Source organism: Oncorhynchus mykiss, chromosome 9 (genome assembly GCF_057628025.1).
Source record: "Oncorhynchus mykiss isolate SJ-2025 chromosome 9, ASM5762802v1, whole genome shotgun sequence".
NCBI lineage: Eukaryota > Metazoa > Chordata > Actinopteri > Salmoniformes > Salmonidae > Oncorhynchus > Oncorhynchus mykiss.
In genome coordinates, this window is record NC_143030.1 from 804251 (window position 1) to 822751 (window position 18501).

Consider the following 18501-nt stretch of genomic DNA (forward strand, 5'->3'; position numbering starts at 1 on the left):
CATCCGACTCATTGAGGATCTGAGCCTGGTCAGATCTGGTCGGGTGTCTGTAGTAGTATATCCCTCCCATCCGACTCATTGAGGATCTGGGCCTGGTCAGATCTGGGTCGGGTGTCTGTAGTAGTATGTCCCTCCCATCCGACTCATTGAGGATCTGGGCCTGGTCAGATCTGGTCGGGGTCTGTAGTAGTATGTCCCTCCCATCCGACTCATTGAGGATTTGGGCCTGGTCAGATCTGGGTCGGGTGTCTGTAGTAGTATGTCCCTCCCATCCGACTCATTGAGGATCTGGGCCTGGTCAGATCTGGGCCTGGTCAGATCTGGTCGGGAGTCTGTATTATATCCCTCCCATCCGACTCATTGAGGATCTGGGCCTGGTCAGATCTGGGTCCGGTGTCTGTAGTAGTATGTCCCTCCCATCCGACTCATTGAGGATCTGGGCCTGGTCAGATCTGGGTCGGGTGTCTGTAGTAGTATGTCCCTCCCATCCGACTCATTGAAGATTTGGGCCTGGTCAGATCTGGGTCGGGTGTCTGTAGAAGTATGTCCCTCCCATCCGACTCATTGAGGATCTGGGCCTGGTCAGATCTGGGCCTGGTGTCTGTAGTAGTATATCCCTCCCATCCGACTCATTGAGGATCTGGGCCTGGTCAGATCTGGGCCTGGTGTCTGTAGTAGTATATCCCTCCCATCCGACTCATTGAGGATATGGGCCTGGTCAGATCTGGGCCTGGTCAGATCTGGGCCTGGTCAGATCTGGGCGGGTGTCTGTATTATATCCCTCCCATCCGACTCATTGAGGATCTGAGCCTGGTCAGATCTGGGTCGGGTGTCTGTAGTAGTATGTCCCTCCCATCCGACTCATTGAGGATTTGGGCCTGGTCAGATCTGGTCGAGTGTCTGTAGTAGTATGTCCCTCCCATCCAACTCATTGAGGATCTGAGCCTGGTCAGATCTGGTCGGTGTCTGTAGTAGTATGTCCCTCCCATCCGACTCATTGAGGATTTGGCCCTGGTCAGATCTGGTCGGGTGTCTGTAGTAGTATGTCCCTCACGTCCGACTCATTGAGGATCTGGGCCTGGTCAGATCTGGTCGGGTGTCTGTAGTAGTATGTCCCTCCCATCCGACTCATTGAGGATCTGAGCCTGGTCAGATCTGGTCGGGTGTCTGTAGTAGTATATCCCTCCCATCCGACTCATTGAGGATCTGGGCCTGGTCAGATCTGGGTCGGGTGTCTGTAGTGGTATGTCCCTCCCATCCGACTCATTGAGGATCTGGGCCTGGTCAGATCTGGTCGGGGTCTGTAGTAGTATGTCCCTCCCATACGACTCATTGAGGATTTGGGCCTGGTCAGATCTGGGTCGGGTGTCTGTAGTAGTATGTCCCTCCCATCCGACTCATTGAGGATCTGAGCCTGGTCAGATCTGGTCGGGTGTCTGTAGTAGTATGTCCCTCCCATCCGACTCATTGAGGATCTGGGCCTGGTCAGATCTGGTCGGGTGTCTGTAGTAGTATGTCCCTCCCACCCGACTCATTGAGGATCTGGGCCTGGTCAGATCTGGTTGGGTGTCTGTAGTAGTATGTCCCTCACGTCCGACTCATTGAGGATCTGGGCCTGGTCAGATCTGGTCGGGTGTCTGTAGTAGTATGTCCCTCCCATCCGACTCATTGAGGATCTGAGCCTGGTCAGATCTGGTCGGGTGTCTGTAGTAGTATATCCCTCCCATCCGACTCATTGAGGATCTGGGCCTGGTCAGATCTGGGTCGGGTGTCTGTAGTAGTATGTCCCTCCCATCCGACTCATTGAGGATCTGGGCCTGGTCAGATCTGGTCGGGGTCTGTAGTAGTATGTCCCTCCCATCCGACTCATTGAGGATTTGGGCCTGGTCAGATCTGGGTCGGGTGTCTGTAGTAGTATGTCCCTCCCATCCGACTCATTGAGGATCTGGGCCTGGTCAGATCTGGGCCTGGTCAGATCTGGTCGGGTGTCTGTATTATATCCCTCCCATCCGACTCATTGAGGATCTGAGCCTGGTCAGATCTGGTCGGGTGTCTGTAGTAGTATGTCCTTCCCATCCGACTCATTGAGGATCTGGGCCTGGTCAGATCTGGTCGGGTGTCTGTAGTAGTATGTCCCTCCCACCCGACTCATTGAGGATCTGGGCCTGGTCAGATCTGGTTGGGTGTCTGTAGTAGTATGTCCCTCCCATCCGACTCATTGAGGATCTGGGCCTGGTCAGATCTGGGTCGGGTGTCTGTAGTAGTATGTCCCTCCCATCCGACTCATTGAGGATCTGGGCCTGGTCAGATCTGGGCCTGGTCAGATCTGGTCGGGTGTCTGTATTATATCCCTCCCATCCGACTCATTGAGGATCTGGGCCTGGTCAGATCTGGGTCCGGTGTCTGTAGTAGTATGTCCCTCCCATCCGACTCATTGAGGATCTGGGCCTGGTCAGATCTGGGTCGGGTGTCTGTAGTAGTATGTCCCTCCCATCCGACTCATTGAAGATTTGGGCCTGGTCAGATCTGGGTCGGGTGTCTGTAGAAGTATGTCCCTCCCATCCGACTCATTGAGGATCTGGGCCTGGTCAGATCTGGGTCGGGTGTCTGTAGTAGTATGTCCCTCCCATCCGACTCATTGAGGATTTGGGCCTGGTCAGATCTGGGCCTGGTGTCTGTAGTAGTATATCCCTCCCATCCGACTCATTGAGGATCTGGGCCTGGTCAGATCTGGGTCGGGTGTCTGTAGTAGTATGTCCCTCCCATCCGACTCATTGTGGATTTGGGCCTGGTCAGATCTGGGCCTGGTGTCTGTAGTAGTATATCCCTCCCATCCGACTCATGGAGGATCTGGGCCTGGTCAGATCTGGGCCTGGTGTCTGTAGTAGTATATCCCTCCCATCCCACTCATTGAGGATATGGGCCTGGTCAGATCTGGGCCTGGTCAGATCTGGGCCTGGTCAGATCTGGGCGGGTGTCTGTATTATATCCCTCCCATCCGACTCATTGAGGATCTGAGCCTGGTCAAATCTGGTTCGGGTGTCTGTAGTAGTATGTCCCTCCCATCCGACTCATTGAGGATTTGGGCCTGGTCAGATCTGGTCGAGTGTCTGTAGTAGTATGTCCCTCCCATCCGACTCATTGAGGATCTGAGCCTGGTCAGATCTGGTCGGTGTCTGTAGTAGTATGTCCCTCCCATCCGACTCATTGAGGATTTGGCCCTGGTCAGATCTGGTCGGGTGTCTGTAGTAGTATGTCCCTCACGTCCGACTCATTGAGGATCTGGGCCTGGTCAGATCTGGTCGGGTGTCTGTAGTAGTATGTCCCTCCCATCCGACTCATTGAGGATCTGAGCCTGGTCAGATCTGGTCGGGTGTCTGTAGTAGTATGTCCCTCACGTCCGACTCATTGAGGATCTGGGCCTGGTCAGATCTGGGTCGGGTGTCTGTAGTAGTATGTCCCTCCCATCCGACTCATTGAGGATCTGGGCCTGGTCAGATCTGGTCGGGGTCTGTAGTAGTATGTCCCTCCCATCCGACTCATTGAGGATTTGGGCCTGGTCAGATCTGGGTCGGGTGTCTGTAGTAGTATGTCCCCCCCATCCGACTCATTGAGGATCTGAGCCTGGTCAGATCTGGTCGGGTGTCTGTAGTAGTATGTCCCTCCCATCCGACTCATTGAGGATCTGGGCCTGGTCAGATCTGGTCGGGTGTCTGTAGTAGTATGTCCCTCCCATCCGACTCATTGAGGATCTGGGCCTGGTCAGATCTGGTTGGGTGTCTGTAGTAGTATGTCCCTCCCATCCGACTCATTGAGGATCTGGGCCTGGTCAGATCTGGGTCGGGTGTCTGTAGTAGTATGTCCCTCCCATCCGACTCATTGAGGATCTGGGCCTGGTCAGATCTGGGCCTGGTCAGATCTGGTCGGGTGTCTGTATTATATCCCTCCCATCCGACTCATTGAGGATCTGGGCCTGGTCAGATCTGGGTCCGGTGTCTGTAGTAGTATGTCCCTCCCATCCGACTCATTGAGGATCTGGGCCTGGTCAGATCTGGGCCGGGTTTCTGTAGTAGTATGTCCCTCCCATCCGACTCATTGAGGATATGGGCCTGGTCAGATCTGGGCCTGGTCAGATCTGGGCCTGGTCAGATCTGGTCGGGTGTCTGTATTATATCCCTCCCATCCGACTCATTGAGGATCTGGGCCTGGTCAGATCTGGGTCGGGTGTCTGTAGTAGTATGTCCCTCCCATCCGACTCATTGAGGATCTGGGCCTGGTCAGATCTGGGTCGGGTGTCTGTAGTAGTATGTCCCTCCCATCCGACTCATTGAGGATCTGGGCCTGGTCAGATCTGGGTCGGGTGTCTGTAGTAGTATGTTCCTCCCATCCGACTCATTGAGGATCTGGGCCTGGTCAGATCTGGGTCGGGTGTCTGTAGTAGTATGTCCCTCCCATCCGACTCATTGAGGATCTGGGCCTGGTCAGATCTGGGTCGGGTGTCTGTAGAAGTATGTCCCTCCCATCCGACTCATTGAGGATCTGGGCCTGGTCAGATCTGGGTCGGGTGTCTGTAGTAGTATGTCCCTCCCATCCGACTCATTGAGGATCTGGGCCTGGTCAGATCTGGGTCGGGTGTCTGTAGTAGTATGTCCCTCCCATCCGACTCATTGAGGATTTGGGCCTGGTCAGATCTGGGCCTGGTGTCTGTAGTAGTATATCCCTCCCATCCGACTCATTGAGGATCTGGGCCTGGTCAGATCTGGGCCTGGTGTCTGTAGTAGTATATCAATTCAATTCAATTCAATTCAAGGGCTTTATTGGCATGGGAAACATGTGTTAACATTGCCAAAGCAAGTGAGGTAGACAACATACAAAGTTAATATATAAAGTGAAAAACAACAAAAATTAACAGTAAACATTACACATACAGAGGTTTCAAAACAGTAAAGACATTACAAATGTCATATTATATATATATATATATATATACAAAGTGTTTTAACAATGTACAAATGGTTAAAGGACACAAGATAAAATAAATAAGCATAAATATGGGTTGTATTTATAATGGTGTGTGTTCTTCACTGGTTGCCCTTTTCTCGTGGCAACAGGTCACAAATCTTGCTGCTGTGATGGCACACTGTGGAATTTCACCCAGTAGATATGGGAGTTTTTCAAATTTGGATTTGTTTTCGAATTCTTTGTGGATCTGTGTAATCTGAGGGAAATATGTCTCTCTAATATGGTCATACATTGGGCAGGAGGTTAGGAAGTGCAGCTCAGTTTCCACCTCATTTTGTGGGCAGTGAGCACATAGCCTGTCTTCTCTTGAGAGCCATGTCTGCCTACGGCGGCCTTTCTCAATAGCAAGGCTATGCTCACTGAGTCTGTACATAGTCAAAGCTTTCCTTAATTTTGGGTCAGTCACAGTGGTCAGGTATTCTGCCGCTGTGTACTCTCTGTTTAGGGCCAAATAGCATTCTAGTTTGCTCTGTTTTTTTGTTAATTCTTTCCAATGTGTCAAGTAATTATCTTTTTGTTTTCTCATGATTTGGTTGGGTCTAATTGTGCTGTTGTCCTGGGGCTCTGTAGGGTGTGTTTGTGTTTGTGAACAGAGCCCCAGGACCAGCTTGCTTAGGGGAATCTTCTCCAGGTTCATCTCTCTGTAGGTGATGGCTTTGTTATGGAAGGTTTGTGAATCACTTCCTTTTAGGTGGTTGTAGAATTTAATGGTTCTTTTCTGGATTTTGATAATTAGTGGGTATCGGCCTAATTCTGCTCTGCATGCATTATTTGGTGTTCTACGTTGTACACGGAGGATATTTTATCCCTCCCATCCGACTCATTGAGGATATGGGCCTGGTCAGATCTGGGCCTGGTCAGATCTGGTCCTGGTCAGATCTGGGCGGGTGTCTGTATTATATCCCTCCCATCCGACTCATTGAGGATCTGAGCCTGGTCAGATCTGGGTCGGGTGTCTGTAGTAGTATGTCCCTCCCATCCGACTCATTGAGGATCTGGGCCTGGTCAGATCTGGTCGGGTGTCTGTAGTAGTATGTCCCTCCCATCCGACTCATTGAGGATCTGGGCCTGGTCAGATCTGGGTCGGGTGTCTGTAGTAGTATGTCCCTCCCATCCGACTCATTGAGGATATGGGTCTGGTCAGATCTGGGCCTGGTCAGATCTGGGCCTGGTCAGATCTGGGCCTGGTCAGATCTGGGTCGGGTGTCTGTAGTAGTATGTCCCTCCCATCCGACTCATTGAGGATCTGAGCCTGGTCAGATCTGGTCGGTGTCTGTAGTAGTATGTCCCTCCCATCCGACTCATTGAGGATCTGAGCCTGGTCAGATCTGGTCGGTGTCTGTAGTAGTATGTCCCTCCCATCCGACTCATTAAAGATATGGGCCTGGTCAGATCTGGGTCGGGTGTCTGTAGTAGGATGTCCCTCCCATCCGACTCATTGAGGATCTGAGCCTGGTCAGATCTGGGTCGGGTGTCTGTAGTAGTATGTCCTCCCATCCGACTCATTGAGGATATGGGTCTGGTCAGATCTGGGCCTGGTCAGATCTGGGCCTGGTCAGATCTGGGTTGGGTGTCTGTAGTAGTATGTCCCTCCCATCCGACTCATTGAGGATCTGGGCCTGGTCGGTTGTCTGTAGTAGTATGTCCCTCCCATCCGACTCATTGAGGATCTGAGCCTGGTCAGATCTGGGCCTGGTGTCTGTAGTAGTATGTCCCTCCCATCCGACTCATTGAAGAAGAACTCTTTGTCCAGTTTGAGGTGAGCAATCTCAGTTCTGATGTCCAGAAGTTATTTTCGGTCATAAGAGACGATTGCAGCAACATTATGTACAAAACAAGTTACGAACATCGCGAAGAAACAAACAAAATAACGTGATTGGTTAAGAGCCGATAAGACGGCAACCTTATACTTTATCCTATATCTTTTAGATTTAAAAAAGGAAATATATTAGTTTTTTGGACGCATATTTAACCCATTATTTGTATTGCCACAAAACTACCTCCATATATATCTATTTATATCTCCATACTACCATTCATTTGTATGGGTTACCTTCAGATGAAGGTTTAATATCTATATATATCTGAGAGTCTCCTCTTTCCACAGTGGGGTCATATTAGTTTGTACCTGAGTCTCCTCTTTCCATATTGGGGTCATATTAGTTTGTAGCTGAGTCTCCTCTTTCCATAGTGGGGTCATATTAGTTTGTTGCTGAGTCTCCTCTTTCCATAGTGGGGTCATATTAGTTTGTAGCTGAGAGTCTCCTCTTTCCATAGTGGGGTCATATTCGTTTGTAGCTGAGAGTCTCCCCTTTCCATAGTGGGGTCATATTAGTTTGTATCTGAGAGTCTCCTCTTTCCACATTGGGGTCATATTAGTTTGTAGCTGAGTCTCCCCTTTCCATAGTGGGGTCATATTAGTTTGTATCTGAGAGTCTCCTCTTTCCACATTGGGGTCATATTAGTTTGTAGCTGAGTCTCCTCTTTCCATAGTGGGGTCATATTAGTTTGTAGCTGAGAGGCTCCTCTTTCCAAAGTGGGGCCATATTAGTTTGAACCAAATGGTTTGGATGCTACAGACAGAAGTTGGCACATCAGCTGTACTGACTTCAGAAGAAAGCTTGTGGGATCTCATCTTTCCATGGTCATATTACACCAAACAACAATATAAACACAACAAGTAAATTGTTGGCAACATGTTTTATGAGCTGAGATAACAGATGTCTGAAGGTTTGAGGGAGTGTTGCAGTTGGCCTACTGACTGCAGGAATGTCCATCAGAGCTGTTGCCAGAGAATTCAATATTCATTTCTCTACCAGAAGCCTCCTCAAACAAAATTTTAGGGAATTTGGCAGTACGTCCAACCGGCCCCACAACCGCAAACCACGTGTAACCACGACAACCCAGGATCTCCTATTCCCGGCTTCTTCACCTCCAGGTTCGTTTGAGACCAGCCAACCGGACAGCTGATGGAACTGTGGGTTTGCACAACCCGAAGAATTTATGCACCAACTGTCAGAAACTGTCTCAGGGAAGCTTATCTCCGTGCTCGTCGTCCTCACCAGGGTCTTGACCTGACTGCAGTTTGGCATCGTAACCGACTTCAGTGGACAAATGCTCAGCTTCGATGGCCACTGACATGCTGGAGAAGTGTGCTCTTCACGGATGAATCCCAGTTTCAACTGTAGCAGGAAGACGGCAGCAATTCCTGGAAGCTGAAAATATTCTGATTTTGAAGGTATCCTTGTGTGAACTGTAACTCTATAAAATGTTTGAAATTGTTTCATGTTGCATTTTTATTTGTTACGTTCCCCAGCTAGAAAACCAAAAATGCTCAAACAGAAGAGGGAACAAAGAGTCACTGACAACAACCAAAACAAAACGGGTTTTAGGAGAGGTTCTGAAAGACACCCACGGGAGTCAGAAGGTGGATCAGCAACAACAACTGGGACATACAGTGCCTTGAGAAAGTATTCGCCCCCCTTGAACTTTGCGACCTTTTGCCACATTTCAGGCTTCAAACATAAAGATATAAAACTGTATTTTTTTGTGAAGAATCAACAACAAGTGGGACACAATCATGAAGTGGAACGACATTTATTGGATATTTCAAACTTTTTTAACAAATCAAAAACTGAAAAATTGGGCGTGCAAAATTATTCAGCCCCTTTACTTTCAGTGCAGCAAACTCTCTCCAGAAGTTCAGTGAGGATCTCTGAATGATCCAATGTTGACCTAAATGACTAATGATGATAAATACAATCCACCTGTGTGTAATCAAGTCTCCGTATAAATGCACCTGCACTGTGATAGTCTCAGAGGTCCGTTAAAAGCGCAGAGAGCATCATGAAGATCAAGGAACACACCAGGCAGGTCCGAGATACTGTTGTGAAGAAGTTTAAAGCCAGATTTGGATACAAAAAGATTTCCCAAGCTTTAAACATCCCAAGGAGCACTGTGCAAGCGATAATATTGAAATGGAAGGAGTATCAGACCACTGCAAATCTACCAAGACCTGGCCGTCCCTCTAAACTTTCAGCTCATACAAGGAGAAGACTGATCAGAGATGCAGCCAAGAGGCCCATGATCACTCTGGATGAACTGCGGAGATCTACAGCTGAGGTGGGAGACTCTGTCCATAGGACAACAATCAGTCGTATATTGCACAAATCTGGCCTTTATGGAAGAGTGGCAAGAAGAAAGCCATTTCTTAAAGATATCCATAAAAAGTGTTGTTTACAGTTTGCCACAAGCCACCTGGGAGACACACCAAACATGTGGAAGAAGGTGCTCTGGTCAGATGAAACCAAAATTGAACTTTTTGGCAACAATGCAAAACGTTATGCATGGCGTAAAAGCAACACAGCTGAACACACCATCCCCACTGTCAAACATGGTGGTGGCAGCATCATGGTTTGGGCCTGCTTTTCTTCAGCAGGGACAGGGAAGATGGTTAAAATTGATGGGAAGATGGATGAAGCCAAATACAGGACCATTCTGGAAGAAAACCTGATGGAGTCTGCAAAAGACTTGAGACTGGGATGGAGATTTGTCTTCCAACAAGACAATGATCCAAAACATAAAGCAAAATCTACAATGGAATGGTTCAAAAATAAACATATCCAGGTGTTAGAATGGCCAAGTCAAAGTCCAGACCTGAATCCAATCGAGAATCTGTGGAAAGAACTGAAAACTGCTGTTCACAAATGCTCTCCATCCAACCTCACTGAGCTCGAGCTGTTTTGCAAGGAGGAATGGGAAAAAAATTCAGTCTCTCGATGTGCAAAACAGATAGAGACATACCCCAAGCGACTTACAGCTGTAATCGCAGCAAAAGGTGGCGCTACAAAGTATTAACTTAAGGGGGCTGAATAATTTTGCACGGCCAATTTTTCAGTTTTTGATTTGTTAAAAAAGTTTGAAATATCCAATAAATGTCGTTCCACTTCATGATTGTGTCCCACTTGTTGTTGATTCTTCACAAAAAAATACAGTTTTATATCTTTATGTTTGAAGCCTGAAATGTGGCAAAAGGTCGCAAAGTTCAAGGGGGCCGAATACTTTCGCAAGGCACTGTAAAAGACACCTATCGTGAGCACCCACTAAATATGACCAAGAGGACAACACAAATAAAACCCACACCAAATTTAAAAACAGGAGGTAAACTAAAACAGGGAAGATCAGATAAAGGATTGTTTTTCTAGAGATCAAATCAGGAGCGTCAACTAAAGCAGTTAACCCTCCCCCTCTCTCAAAACAACTGGAGCATTGGGCCAGCCACTCTTAAATAACACCTTCCCACTAACGAGGTGACCAACCAGCACAGGAGTAACACATACCGACTAACGAGGTGACCAACCAGCACAGGAGTAACACATACTGACTAACGAGGTGACCAACCAGCACACAGACACAGATTAGCAGATGGTACAGCGGGTGCAGTGAAAAGCTTGTGTTTCTAGTTCCTACAATGCAGTAATACAATACCAATACACAAGTAATCCACAAAGTCCAGAACAAGAGCGAAATGAATCCCCTATGCAGTAAACGTGTATCCAAAATGAAGTTGCTGGGATATTTTTTTAAATAAAAAAATTACATTGGCCAATGCAGTACTGTAATACCATAATATAGGCCAATATAGTACTGTAATACCATAATATAGGCCAATGCAGTACTGTAATACCATAATATAGGCCAATATAGTACTGTAATATAGGCCAATACAGTACTGTAATACTGTAATATAGGCCAATACAGTACTGTAATACCATAATATAGGCCAATACAGTACTGTAGTACCATAATATAGGCCAATATAGTACTGTAATACTGTAGTATAGGCCAATGCAGTACTGTAGTATAGGCCAATACAGTACTGTAATACCATAATATAGGCCAATACAGTACTATAATACCATAATATAGGCCAATACAGTACTGTAATACCATAATATAGGCCAATACAGTACTGTATTACCACAATATAGGCCAATACAGTACTGTAATACTGTAGTATAGGCCAATGCAGTACTGTAGTATAGGCCAATACAGTACTGTAATACCATAATATAGGCCAATACAGTACTATAATACCATAATATAGGCCAATACAGTACTGTAATACCATAATATAGGCCAATACAGTACTGTAATACCATAATATAGGCCAATACAGTACTGTAATACCATAATATAGGCCAATACAATACTGTAATACTGTAGTATAGGCCAATACAGTACTGTAGTATAGGCCAATACAGTACTGTAATACTGTAATATAGGCCAATACAGTACTGTAATACCATAATATAGGCCAATACAGTATTGTAGTATAGGCCAATACAGTACTGTAATACCATAATATAGGCCAATACAGTACTGTAATATAGGCCAATACAGTACTGTAGTATAGGCCAATACAGTACTGTAATACCATAATATAGGCCAATACAGTACTGTAATATAGGCCAATACAGTACTGTAGTATAGGCCAATACAGTACTGTAATACCATAATATAGGCCAATACAGTACTGTAGTATAGGCCAATACAGTACTGTAATACCATAATATAGGCCAATACAGTACTGTAATATAGGCCAATACAGTACTGTAGTATAGGCCAATACAGTACTGTAATACCATAATATAGGCCAATACAGAACTGTAGTATAGGCCAATACAGTACTATAAATTAACAATTATATTTTAATGTAATTTAATATTCAAATTCAATATACCGGTACAGTATATATACTCAGTTTTGATATGGTAGACATAGCATTCATTGTCCGTGTTTCAAGTTAACAAACTATTATTTCAAGTTGATCAAAGTTTCATATATTCAATTCATCAGGACCATTCAGATTCAGTTCTCTAAATTAATTTTCCAAACCAGAGAACAACATCCTGGTATTTGGTCAGCCAGGAAAAGTAGAGGAGAACAGATAGAATCAAACGCTTTCAGAGGTAAACAGAAGCTCCTGGTGGGTTCTGAAGCCAACACGACATGTTTCATTTAGTTTCTTCCTATTCATTTGGTGTTTGTATCGTTTGGGCTACAAACTATTGTGGCCCATGATGAGAACCTAGGGCCAAATGTTCAAGACAGATTTGATGCAAAACGGTGCTTGCTAAAACATATTTTTTTTATTCAATTTGATTAAACTGTGAACCTTTTGATCACACAAGGGAATGATGGACATGTCGTGTCCAGGCCATTTGAATGGGTAGTGTTTGGCCTGATGTGAAAACAGTCTAATGGTATTTATCGTACTGCAGCACACTACTTTCAAACATCTTACATGTTTTGGTTTATTAACCAGTTGTTAAATTAACTAAATTAAGAAGATGAACTAGTTGTTAAATTAACTAAATTAAGAAGATGCCATTATGTTGTGAATAGAGACAGACTGCTCTGTGTGTCAGTTAATGAATAGAGACAGACTGCTCTGTCAGTTAGTGAATAGAGACAGACTGCTCTGTCAGTCAGTTAGTGAATAGAGACAGACTGCTCTGTCAGTTAATGAATAGAGACAGACTGCTCTGTCAGTTAGTGAATAGAGACAGACTGCTCTGTCAGTCAGTTAGTGAATAGAGACAGACTGCTCTGTCAGTTAGTGAATAGAGACAGACTGCTCTGTCAGTTAGTAAATAGAGACAGACTGCTCTGTGTGTCAGTTAGTGAATAGAGACAGACTGCTCTGTCAGTTAGTGAATAGAGACAGACTGCTCTGTGTGTCAGTTAGTGAATAGAGACAGACTGCTCTGTCAGTCAGTTAGTGAATAGAGACAGACTGCTCTGTCAGTTAGTGAATAGAGACAGACTGCTCTGTCAGTTAGTGAATAGAGACAGACTGCTCTGTCAGTTAGTGAATAGAGACAGACTGCTCTGTCAGTCAGTTAGTGAATAGAGACAGACTGCTCTGTGTGTCAGTTAGTGAATAGAGACAGACTGCTCTGTCAGTTAGTGAATAGAGACAGACTGCTCTGTCAGTTAGTGAATAGAGACAGACTGCTCTGTCAGTTAGTGAATAGATAGACATGCTGGAGACCAGAGTGACACAAGGACATGGCTCTTACATACGCTCTGCTATTGACGCAATGACACGGTGTGTGTGTGTGTGTGTGTGTGTGTGTGTGTGTGTGTGTGTGTGTGTATTGATAGTCTCCATGTTTTTAGGAGAAGGAAGAGAAAGAACTCTTAGCCTGCCAGTAGCACCATGGTTACAGCCTTCGAGTTGTTCCCACCCCTCCTCCACACATTGAGAATGCCACATCTCCTCTCTCTCTCCAATATTAGAACTCCCAGATGGTTCTGCTTCTAGAATGTCACAGCTCCTCTCTCTCTCTCTCTCCTATATTAGAACTCCCAGATGGTTCTGCTTCTAGAATTGGAACATTCCCCTTCAGAGAGAATCCAAAAACACGTCACAACTGAATGATGTAATAATAATAATGAGGGAAATCTTTCTATTTTAAGCAACAACAAAAAAATACTTTTGCTATTCTTAAATCGATCCAAGTGGGTTTTCAGTCCTTTTATCTCCTTGACAGTTTGGGGTGTTTTTTTTGACCGACACCTGTCAAAGAGGGTGTCACGTAGAAGTTGCGTAATTGTGCGTCAATAGTTTATCTAACCTCCTCTTGTATGGTCTCCTCCTGACAATATGATTGGCTAGTGTTATTAAAACACTTTGACTGGACAGGGCTGTTATTAGTCAATCTGTCACTCTCTCAGCACTCTGTCGGGGTAGTGGGAAGACACAGGTTGTCAGCTCTTTTGTGTTAGTGTATAGGAACGGCTGCAGCCTAGGCAACATGCAGCGTTGCTATGTGGAGGCTAGTTATTAGTTTGCTGCTGAGTTGGGCTTTTAATGTAACATTTAATAGACTTATCTTATATGCAGATAGTTATTAGTTTGCTGCTGAGTTGGGCTTTTAATGTAACGTTTAATAGACTTATCTTATATGCAGCTAGTTATTAGTTTGCTGCTGAGTTGGGCTTTTAATGTAACGTTTAATGTAGTTATCTTATATGCAGATTTAGCCAAATAGCTGTGTCTAATAAATAGAGGACGTTCATATCTAGTCAGTGAAACTGTGAATCGATTTACTCTAAACTATCTGAGTTGTGTAAGCAGCACCATGGAGAGCGAATCCGGAAATCCACGACGATCTCAAAACTGAGCTTGCATCACTTTCAAAGAGCGTGTCTGCAGATTCAATAATCGAGACTTCAAACACGGTGTGTCGCGCGCATTTCCAAAGCACCATTAGGTTGCCTTTATGCGATGTCTGTCCCGGGTGGACCAAATCGGTGTCGTATGAAGCAATAACCGTTTACACAACGGTTGTTCTATATTAAGGCGGTTGATTGTTATTAAGTTAACAGTTGCAGGGTAACTATTCAATTGGGTTTTAATTAACCGAGTCCGTGCAGTCAATAAATTGATTGCAAAATCACCGAGCCCGTAAAATCCTCACGCACCATGCGGCTGACATCCGGTGAGGAGAGAGAGGGGGAGACCCACCGATGGGGAGTAGTGTCGCATTATGATGCAACAATAGATCCAGGATTCTTCTCCCTGTACATACTTCTACATATTTCAATAGGAGACAAAACGATACGGAAAGCTGTTTTCTCACGACACGCTGTGTGCAGCAGTCCTCAATGGTGCACGAGTCAGAACGGTGTTTAAAATTTAAAATAAATATGATGTGTATGTTTAGTTCGGCTGGCTGACTGTATAACGCATTTGCTTCCAGTTTGACACATCATTCAGAGTTACATGTCTGGTCCATGCATCTCCTTCTAATGGAATGAAGCATTCTGCAGATAAAACTGAGCGCATCACCCCACACACACACACACACACACACACACACACACACACACACACACACACACACACACACACACACACACACACACACACACACACACACACACACGTCTGCGCTTCCCTGTAGCATGTTGCATGTCCAGTGCGCTGCCTATGGTTCTGAACTTGAAGACTGAGCTACAACCAAACGCTGTGAGACTGAGTTGCAACCAAACGCTGTGAGACTGAGCTGCAGCCAAACGCTGTGAGACTGAGAAACCCACCTTGTTGTAGCTCAGCTCAGCAAAACGCTGTGAGACTGAGCTGCAGCCAAACGCTGTGAGACTGAGCTGCAGCCAAACGCTGTGAGACTGAGCTGCAGCCAAACGCTGTGAGACTGAGCTGCAACCAAACGCTGTGAGACTGAGCTGCAGCCAAACCCTGTGAGACTGAGCTGCAGCCAAACGCTGTGAGACTGAGCTGCAGCCAAACGCTGTGAGGCTGAGCTGCAACCAAACGCTGTGAGACTGAGCTGCAGCCAAACGCTGTGAGACTGAGCTGCAGCCAAACGCTGTGAGACTGAGCTGCAGCCAAACGCTGTGAGACTGAGCTGCAGCCAAAAGCGGTGAAGACAGACATTAATGCCAACAGACGTCCATTCCAACCCGAGATCAGGGGTCATTAAACTAAATGCATATTGTCATTACAGCAGTTTACACGGAGGAATATCTTCTGGATTTCTCACATACCCGCAGCAGATCCCCCACCAATCCCATCAGAGGCACGGGGTCCTGTTTCCACTGCGCCACGGTGCGCACACAAACACAAAACACAAACACACACAAGCCCAGTGATGCTCATAATAACATGCAGGTGATTAATTCCTGTTGACCAGATGCTAATTATAACGTGGGACAGATGACTATGATGCTTTTGTTTTCATAAACAAATATCCAGTAGTGTGTAACCTGTGTTCCTATCTGTGTTGCATCTCATGAAGGGGAAAACGGAATGTGTGTTTATTCCTCTAAATGGTCTTCATTACTGTTGACCTGCATGCGCAGTAGCACGCGCTTCAAACCGACATGTAGGTTTAACCCGCTATGTGTTGTGTAATCACTCTTGCGCACCCGGTCCTCTGCTCTGGGCTCGGCGGGTGGGCGGGTTTCAGCATAGAACACAGAGCTTCAAGAGAATCCCCTCTTTTATGTCACACACCCGTGTGTCCTTATAAGGCAGGGGGATACCCTGCGTCATATCCTCTGTCCATGTTTGGGCATGATGCTACGCAGCGGGGGAATCCTCACGGACGTAGAACCAATGGCGGGAGGAGGGGTTACCTAGCAGCCAGAAAAGTATAAAATGGAGAGGCGCATAGCAAACCTTATCATTCAGACGCATCTACCGGAATAACGGAATACAGCAACCATTCGGCGAAGGACTTACCTTCCCCACACTTCATCACTCCAAGGGAATCCCCACATTTAATTGAAGACTAATTTGATTATATGTTTGGTAGATTGATCAATCATTTCAATTGATTAATTGATTAATTACCCTTGGACCTAGCTTTTAATAAACAGAAATTTAGCTAACGTTTTCCCTCTCGTTTTATCGAGACCTTTACCGGATCCGTTAACATGCTGTTCACAGAGGAAGACATCTTCATGTCAGAGTTCGAGGACGCGTGCAGCGCCTGGGTGGACAGTGTCAGCTCAGGCAGTGACGGTACAGACTCTGATGTCGGATCTCCAGCACAACAAGGTGGGTTTCTCTCTAGATTCTAATCCCCTGGCTACAAGGATCGATGCATTATCAATAACATTTGAATACATAACTCATAAAGAATGCTAATGTATTCTCTAGTAGCTATTGTGCAATTGTTTTGTAGTCAAAAATACATAGGCTATAATTACACCTTGTTCAATAATATGTTACTTATGTAATGCCATGCAGCTAGAAGTCCCTCTTCGCCCAATGCTTGCTGCCTTTGCTAATGTAGCCTATCAGTTTATATAACGATAATAACCGCAGTTGTGTTGTCTCTCTCTCTCAGGTTGTGTGTTATCCCCGGGGACCGACGGGTCTGATTCGGATTTCTTCTCCGACCTGAATGACTGTTCCTCAGACAGCCTGTCGCCTCCTCTTGCCTACACCGGGAGCTTCTACACGGAGCCGTTACCGGGCACGGTGCCACCCTGCAGCACAGAAGCTCTGCTCAACATGATCACGGAGATAGTTGGGATCTGCACGGTGGAGGACCCGGCGAACAGCGAGACTCCGTCTGCCTCCCTCCCCGTCTCTGCCACACCTTGCTCGGCCATGAGCGTTGCCTCTCCCCCTATTTACTCTCCCTCCACGGAGTCTGCCTCCAGCGGATACTGGAGCCAGGCTCTGACCGAGATTCCTTCTCCTTCTTCCGGGGTGGACATTCAGACGCCCACCGCTGCCCCTGTGGTGGTCAAGAACGAGTTCAACAGCAACTGCGACGGCTGCGACAACGACCACTTCTCCCACCCTGGTCAGGATGCCTTCTCCCCGGGCAGCTTGGAGCAGCTGTTCCCGCTGTCTGGTCAGTCTCTGGATCACCAGGTAGATGTAAAGGAGCTTCTGGACTCTCTGCTGCTGACTGACATTAAGACGGAGTGTATCATCAAACAGGAGCCGTGCTACGTGGGAGACTGGGCTCAGAATTACCCTGTTAACGGGAGCTACGTCAACGATAGCCTTCTGGTCAAAACGGAGCCTCAGGAGTTCCAGACTGGGGCTTCAGGGCCGCAGCAGCTGGACGCTTGCAGCGACCTGGCGGCCTTCACCGCCTCTCTCTCCTCCTCCTCCCTGGATGCCATCCTCTCCTCCCTGCTGCCCAGCGTGTTCCCGAGGGGCAGGGGCGTGCACGCCACCGCTGGAGCAAGTAAAGCGACGGCCCGCTCCAGCACCGGGGCCGTGAAGGTGAAGCCGTTCCCGTGTCCAATAATCGGCTGTGAGAGGCGTTTCTCGCGCTCCGACGAGCTCAACCGCCACGTGCGCATCCACACGGGCCACAAGCCGTTCCAGTGCGCAATCTGCCTGCGCAGTTTCAGCAGGAGCGACCACCTGACCACGCACACGCGCACGCACACTGGAGAGAAACCTTTCTCTTGCGAGGTGTGCGGGAAGCGGTTCGCTCGCAGCGACGAGAGGAAGAGGCACGGACGAGTGCACGTGAAGCAGCAGCTGAAAGCTCAGATGATGGCAGCCTATCATCTGGCTTTCCCCGGTGGAGTTTGAACTGAACTCTAACTCTCTAAAGCTGGGCTTTGTGGCCCTGAGTTTAAACCTGCTCTTTAGAAGGCTTCTGTTTGGTTCTACTGGCTTCGGTTGGTTCTACTGGCTTCGGTTGGTTCCGTCTGCCTGGGAACGTTGGCTATTGGCCCGGTTCAGTTGGAGGTGCTGACTTCAAAACGGGCCATCGGTTGAAAAATGGTGGAAAAGTTTCAACGGGAAAGAAAATAAAATAATCTCGTCTTGTCGGTTGGACGTGGAACTATTTTAGAACGTCTCTGGTACGTTGTCGTTGACATTATATCTGTCTGTTTGACTATATGTTGTGCTAAACAACGGAAATGAACAGAAACCGTTGAACTACGAGAGGATTAGTTGTTTTCAGCACC

General features: G+C 46.8%; 2 protein-coding genes across 2 annotated transcripts in view; one reads left to right on the plus strand and one right to left on the minus strand.

Annotated features, from left to right (window-relative positions):
* LOC118948717 (atrial natriuretic peptide receptor 2) overlaps positions 1 to 16310 on the minus strand; it is an 80881-nt gene extending 64571 nt beyond the window's left edge. The window contains exons 1-4 of the mRNA XM_090185647.1: positions 16295 to 16310; positions 16137 to 16188; positions 15901 to 16033; positions 15598 to 15648 (exon numbers count right to left, since the gene is read on the minus strand). Coding sequence (XP_090041773.1) covers positions 15598 to 15648; positions 15901 to 16033; positions 16137 to 16188; positions 16295 to 16310 — 252 coding nt within the window. The remainder of the gene's footprint in view (positions 1 to 15597; positions 15649 to 15900; positions 16034 to 16136; positions 16189 to 16294) is intronic.
* Positions 16311 to 16407: 97 nt separating this feature from the next.
* LOC149980690 (uncharacterized) lies at positions 16408 to 18227 on the plus strand. Its single transcript, XM_090185625.1, has 2 exons — positions 16408 to 16612; positions 16905 to 18227. Exons 1-2 carry the CDS (start codon positions 16489 to 16491, stop codon positions 18116 to 18118), a joined length of 1338 nt encoding a protein of 445 aa, XP_090041751.1. The 5' UTR covers positions 16408 to 16488; the 3' UTR covers positions 18119 to 18227.
* The last annotated feature ends 274 nt before the right edge of the window (positions 18228 to 18501 follow it).

Excerpts from the sequence above, each read along its gene's own strand:
- LOC149980690 (XM_090185625.1), top strand. The coding sequence starts at position 16,489 with ATGCTGTTCACAGAGGAAGACATCTTCATGTCAGAGTTCGAGGACGCG. Across the intron at positions 16,613-16,904 it reads CGGATCTCCAGCACAACAAG|GTTGTGTGTTATCCCCGGGG; the intron begins GTGGGTTTCTCT and ends TCTCTCTCTCAG.